Source organism: Thamnophis sirtalis, unplaced genomic scaffold, assembly GCF_051295495.1.
Source record: "Thamnophis sirtalis isolate CommonGarterSnake01/CBP01778 unplaced genomic scaffold, rThaSir2_p1.2 scaffold_2, whole genome shotgun sequence".
NCBI classification, from domain to species: Eukaryota; Metazoa; Chordata; class Lepidosauria; order Squamata; family Natricidae; genus Thamnophis; species Thamnophis sirtalis.
In genome coordinates this window covers 60,526,673-60,532,742 of record NW_028261382.1, presented here as the reverse complement: position 1 = coordinate 60,532,742, position 6,070 = coordinate 60,526,673, and the positions used below count along the sequence as shown (strand labels likewise).

General features: G+C 44.7%; 1 protein-coding gene across 2 annotated transcripts; it reads left to right on the top strand.

Moving 5' to 3' along the window:
- Nucleotides 1–2,158: 2,158 nt before the first annotated feature.
- Nucleotides 2,159–4,966, top strand: CUNH22orf39 (chromosome unknown C22orf39 homolog). Of its 2 annotated transcripts, none has more exons than XM_014070337.2 (3): nt 2,159–2,248; nt 3,302–3,469; nt 4,633–4,966. In XM_014070337.2, exons 1-3 carry the CDS (start codon nt 2,222–2,224, stop codon nt 4,759–4,761), a joined length of 324 nt encoding a protein of 107 aa, XP_013925812.1. In that variant the 5' UTR covers nt 2,159–2,221; the 3' UTR covers nt 4,762–4,966. The 2 variants fall into 2 exon arrangements, with proteins under 2 accessions (XP_013925812.1, XP_013925813.1); XM_014070338.2 differs by lacking the exon at nt 2,159–2,248 and adding an exon at nt 2,508–2,537.
- The last annotated feature ends 1,104 nt before the right edge of the window (nt 4,967–6,070 follow it).

Here is a 6,070-nt window from a genome sequence, read left to right as displayed (position 1 = left end):
TATGCGTCCTGCGCATGCGTGGAAGCACAGAATTCATCAAAACCGGGTAAGGAGTGGGCGCGCGCAGGGGGGGGGGCTTCGCCGTTCCCGGAAGTTAGTTACTTCCGGGTTCGGCGACCAACCGGATCGCAGGGACCGCCGCGAACCGGTTGAAACCCACCCCTGAATCTAGCACTATTGTTATCTAGTTGGGTAATGAAACATCCAAGCAAATAATAAGCTCAGAGAGCACCAAAGAGCCAACAATAATCCTTCTCCTCTCCCATCTGATTTAGCACTGTTGTTGTTACCTAGTTGGGTAATGAAATGTCCACAAAAAACCCAACTAAGGTCAAAGAGCAGCAAGGACCCCGCAGATCAACCCTGAGCTACAAATACTTCTATTGGTATAGTTCATTTAAAGAAAGTGAAGCAGTACTAAGAGCAGCTTGCTAATAATCTGGGAGCACTTGGCTCTAACACTTGGGTCTGCTTGCCTTAACCTTCCTAGGAGGCAGAGTGTTCCATTGCTGAGGGGGGGGGGTGTATAGATGACCTAGAGCAGTGGTATCCAACGTTGGCAACTTTAAGACCTGTGGACTTCAATTCCCAGAGTTCCTCAGCCAGCTTTGCCCCAAGGTTGGAGATCCCTGACCTAGAGGACAAGCTATCATAGAGCATTTCCCCTGCCAACATCAGAACAAATATCGCTGTTAATCTATTGCTACCTTTCTCAAGTTTTATTGTTTGGGGTTTTCAGGTTCAGAAAAGCCACTCTTTCCAACGGCCAAATTACATTCTTGTCAAATTTGCTTTTGAATTGTGAATAGCGTGTTGGCCCAAACCATTAAAAAATGCAATGTTTTTTTTAAAAAACTTGATTTCCAATGAGAGCCTCATGCCTCCATCCTTCAACTACAATTCCCAGAAAGCCACGTGGCTTATACTGCTCCAAAACAATCAGATTGGCAAAGTTACATTACTGATTTGTATTCTGCTTTCATTGTTTTAAAAGTTGAAGCTTTAAACGCCATCTCTCTCTCTCTCCATCATCCATCCATCCATCCATCCATCCATCCATCTATCTCAGATCTACCTATATATTCATATCTACCTACCTAATCTATCTCCACCATTCGTCCACATCTCTTTCCCCATCATCTCTCTCTCTCTCTCTCTCTCTCTCCAGATCCATATATATATTCACATTTATCTACTACCTAATCTATCTCCATCCACCATTCATCCACATCTCTCCATCTATCATCTATTCTATCTGTCCATCCATCTTATATCTATCTACAGATCTAACTATATATTCATATCTATCTACCTACCTAATCTATCTCCATCCACCATTTGTCCCCCTCTCCCTCCCTCCCTCTCTCTATCTCCAGATCTACCTATATATTCATATCTACCTACCTAATCTATCCACCATTCGTCCACATCTCTGCATCATCATCTCTATCTCTATATCTATCCTCCCTCTCTCTCTGTCTCTCTCTCTATCTGTCTATCATCTTTCTCTCTGTCTCTCTCTCTCTAGATCCATATATATATTCACATCTATCTACCTACCTAATCTATCTCCATTCACCATTCGTCCACATCTCTCCATCATCGGTCTGTCTGTCTGTCTGTCTATCTATCTATCTATCTTATATCTATCTATCTATCTTCAGATCTACCTATATATTCAGATCTACCTACCTACCTACTTAATCTATCCACCATTCCTCCACATCTGTCTGTCTGTCTGTCTGTCTGTCTGTCTGTCTATCTATCTATCTATCTATCTATCTATCTATCTATCTATCTATCTATCTATCTATCTATCTATCTATCTATCTATCTATCTATCTATCTATCTATCTATCTATCTATCTCATCTATCATCTATCTATAAACACACACACACACACGCACATGTGTATCTATCACCCGCACATGGAGGAACTTTTCCTTTACAGCTGGGAACCGGACGTGATGTATGTTCGCTACGGATTGTAGCTCTTAAGTCCTACCCCCCCCCTCAGTCTCGACCCGCCTACCTGCTTTTCCAATTACACAACAGAACCGGAAGAGATGCTGCGCGCTATTGACTGTAGCCCTTAGGAGTCCTTGATTAAAGTTCCACACGGCGCTTTGCCCCGCCTATTGGGACAAAGGCGGGCGGAGACGATCGGCCAGAAGCTCCGCCCCTCCCCGGTCGTTCTTCCAAAGGAGGGAAGACCACGCAATGGCCGCTGAAGGAGGAGTTTGGCGGGTGAGCTTCTCCGGGTCACAATTAGCCCCTAATCGTGGCTAATAATTGAAAAAAACTGGCCAGTAGGAGGGTCATCCCTTGAGCCAGCAGGAAGGAAAAGCCTTTCTGATGTGTGTGTGTGTGTTTGTATCTCTCTGTGTGTTTGGAGCTCGCGGGTTGTGTGAATGCAGGACACTGGTGTTTGCAGGTCATGTGAAAGCAGCCTGATGTTGACTTTCTCTAGGGTTGAGTAGTCTTTCCAACCCTTGGTCCTAAGGAACTCCAAAGCCCAGAGATGGCTTTTTTGAGAGTAAGCATTATTATGCAGAATAATGATGAAATATTATATTTTACATTCTGTGTTTCAGAATAAATATACATGCCACCCAGTGAGGGGAGAGTAGAGCTGAAAGGGACCTTGGAGATCTTCTAGTCCAGCCTCCTGCCCAAGCAGGAGACCCTATATAGCTGCCCTCCTTTACATCCTTAGACACTAGGAAGGGTCCCTTCTGAGCATCTTTCTCTACCCGTTATGGGCTATGTTGTCTCTTATCATACTGCCTCCTAGGCAGCCTCTCTTCTCTCCTTTTCTGCCTCAACAGCCAAGGTCTTTCCCACATACCATTATAGCTGCCTCCTTTACAGCCGGAGAAACTAGGGAGGGTCCCTTCTTGAGTCTCTTTCTTCCACCCATTAGGAAGCTGAGGGCTATGCTGTCCAATATCTAAACATTCCCTAGGCAGCATCTCATCTCCCCATCTCCCATCCACCATTACAGCCCTTTCCTTTACATCCTTAGAAACTAGGGAGGATCTCTTCTGAGCATCTTTCTCCACCCATTATTCAGCTGTGGGCTCAGCCGCTTCTTATCTGACCATTCCTTGGAGGCATCTCTTCCCCGTCTCCCAAGGGTTTTCCCACATGGCATTACATCCTTCTCCTTTACATCCCAAGAAACTAGGGAGGGTCCCTTCTTGACTCTCTTTCCCCACCCATTATAAAGGTGAGGGCTATGCTGTCCATGATCTCATCTCCCACTTTATAAGAATTTGTTTTGTGTTTTGTGTCTCACAGCCGCCCCGAGCCTGCACAGATTACTGGTCTGAATGGAAGCTGTGCCGGAGCATCCGTAATCTATGTCATCATTATTACACTTACGGGGGGATGCCATCTTGTGCGCAGTGGAAAAAGGATTACAAGAATTGCAAAGAATGGGAGAGAACCAAAAGCGCAGTGGCCAAGGTACAGTATGGGATCTGGAAGATGGAAGTTATAGAAATATAAGTTTAGATAAAAGTTCCCCCGCAAATGTGTGCTAGTTGTTTCCGGGTCTAGGGGGCGGTGCTCATCTCCGTTTCAAAGCCGAAGAGCCAGCGCTGTCCGCGAAGACATCTCTGTGGTCATGTGGCCCAGCATGACTCAACGCCAAAGGCGCACGGAACGCTTTTCCCTTCCCACCAAAGGTGGTTCCTATTTTTCTACTTGCATTTTTACATGCTTTCGAACTGCTAGGTTGGCAGAAGCTGGGACAAGTCACGGGTGCTCACTCTGTTATGTAGCACTAGGGATTTGAACCGCCAAACTGCCGACCTTTCTGATCGACAAGCTCATCGCCTTAGCCACTGAGCCACCACGTCCCTGTATAATTTTACTCCTATGTTTATTCATGGTTTCATTTTTAAAATAATGCACTGCTGTGGGGTTTTGTATTTCGGTAGGCAATTTAGGTGTTGTTTCTGTGAATTGTATGCACTAGGCTGTGTTTTGCTATGCCATACGAAATAAAAAATTAAAAAAACAGAACAAAAATAGATGCTTCTGTACCTCATGAATTGGTTGACGTAGGAGAAGGAACAGCTAAATTTTCCTCCCCGTCTTTTATTTGGTTGTGTCCAACTGCACTTTTAGTGGTCCATGGGATTTAAAATTAGGAATTTGTAGGGCCTGAGGTCCAAAAGGTTGGAGACCCCTCCTGTAAGCGGTTTAAAGCAGTGGTCTCCAACCTTGGCAACTTTAAGACCTGTGGACTTCAACTCTGGGAGTTGAAGTCCACAAGTCTTAAAGTTGCCAAGGTTGGAGACCACTGGTTTAAAGAGTCAGCATATTGATGGTTTAAAGAGTCAGCATATTGATAGATGGATATAAGGGAAGGAAGGAAGGAAGCCTTTGGTGCTGAGCTTGGTTGTTTTCTGGCAGACGTTTCATTACCAAACTAGGTAACACCATCAGTGCTAGCAGGGAGTGGGGTTTGGAACTGATGTTACCTAGTTTGGGTCATGAAACATCTGCCGGAAGACAACCAAGCTGAGAGAGCACCAAGGACCCTACTGATCTATTTCACTCCGAAAACCATGGTGTGTGCTGAGTGTTGGGATATTATTAATCACAGCTTTGATCTCTTGCAGGAACAGTTGTGCAACAGTGAGCGTGAACGGTTGGCCAAGAAAGAGAAGCACGCACCAGTATGGAAAATGAGAAAAAGTCCTCCACCTGACTGGAATTCACCCATTGAGGAAGAAAACCTCAAAGGATGAGGCTCCCCAATATCCTAGTGGCACCCTCAAGAGACTTTTAATCCTGAAGATAGGGATTTTTTTTTCCACCATAAATCTGTGTTTCCACTTGGCTATGTCTAGGTGTCAGATTTATTTTTTCTGTAAATAGCTGCTCTGAATTCTTCTCCGAAGTCAGTGCAAAGTTTCAAAGGACGTTCACAAAATATCATTGCAAACGATATAATTGGTGGTTTACAAGCTCTGTCTTTGTTGCACATTAGCTATGAAAACCCCGCAACTGGGTGAAAAAGGGAGAAGCCAAGAATTCTTTATTTGTATGCAACATTCCAGTCCAGCTTAAAGAGCGGTGCGGTGGCCTTGAGGTGGATCTCTCCCCTCACAATCAGCAGGCTGTGAGTTCAATCCAAGGTAGAGGCAGATATTTCTCTCTCTGGGCACCCTGGGAATATATCTGCTGACCAAAACTCCGTATTGGCGACAGGGAAGGGCATCCAGCCAGTAAACACTCAGCTCCATTCCGTTGGCCAGATTTCACCCTGCAAGGGATTATGGGGTGATGAAAAGAGGATGATCATTCAGGTCTGGCTTAAAACATCCTTTACAACACCATAAACCACAAGGTTGTGTTTCTATACACCTAATAACCCTCCCCAAAAAACCAATATACTACGGCTTAATAGGATGTGTGAACTCAATAGGAAGCTGGATGTTTGGAGGACTGGCAATTCTGTTACGTTCAACTCCACAGTCCAGATGTAGTCCTCGATTTACAACAGTTCATTTAGTGACCAAAGTTACATCAGCACTGAAAAAAGTGGCTTAGGACTATTTTTCACACTTAGGAATGTTGCAGCATCCCCATAGTCATATGATCAAAATTTGGATGATTGGCAACTGGCATGGACCGACGCCTGTTGCGGAATCCAGGGGTCATGTGGTCTCTTTTGGCGACCTCCTGACAAGCAAAGTCAATGGGGAAGCCAGTATCACTTAACAATCCTGTTACTAGCTTAACCGCAGCAATGACTTAACGGTTCCACCACAAAACCGCGGACGACAAAATCGCGCTTGACGAAAGCGCGCATTTGACGTCATCACAGCGCGATGAAAACATCGCGCTGTGATCGAAAAATGTAAAAATAAAGCAAAAACCTTACCCTAACCCCCCCAAACCTAACCCTAAACCTAACCCTAAACCTAACCCTTAACCTAAGTGCTTTAATTTTATTTTTATTTCAATTTTTAATTTTTTTCATCGCGCTGTGATGTCAAATGCGCGCTTTCGTCGAGTGCGATTTTGTTGTCCGCGGTTTTGACGGGTCACGTG

Coding starts and splice junctions, on each gene's coding strand:
- CUNH22orf39 (XM_014070337.2), top strand. CDS start 2,222: ATGGCCGCTGAAGGAGGAGTTTGGCGG. Junction 2,249..3,301: donor CTGAAGGAGGAGTTTGGCGG/GTGAGCTTCTCC, acceptor TGTGTCTCACAG/CCGCCCCGAGCCTGCACAGA. Junction 3,470..4,632: donor CCAAAAGCGCAGTGGCCAAG/GTACAGTATGGG, acceptor GATCTCTTGCAG/GAACAGTTGTGCAACAGTGA.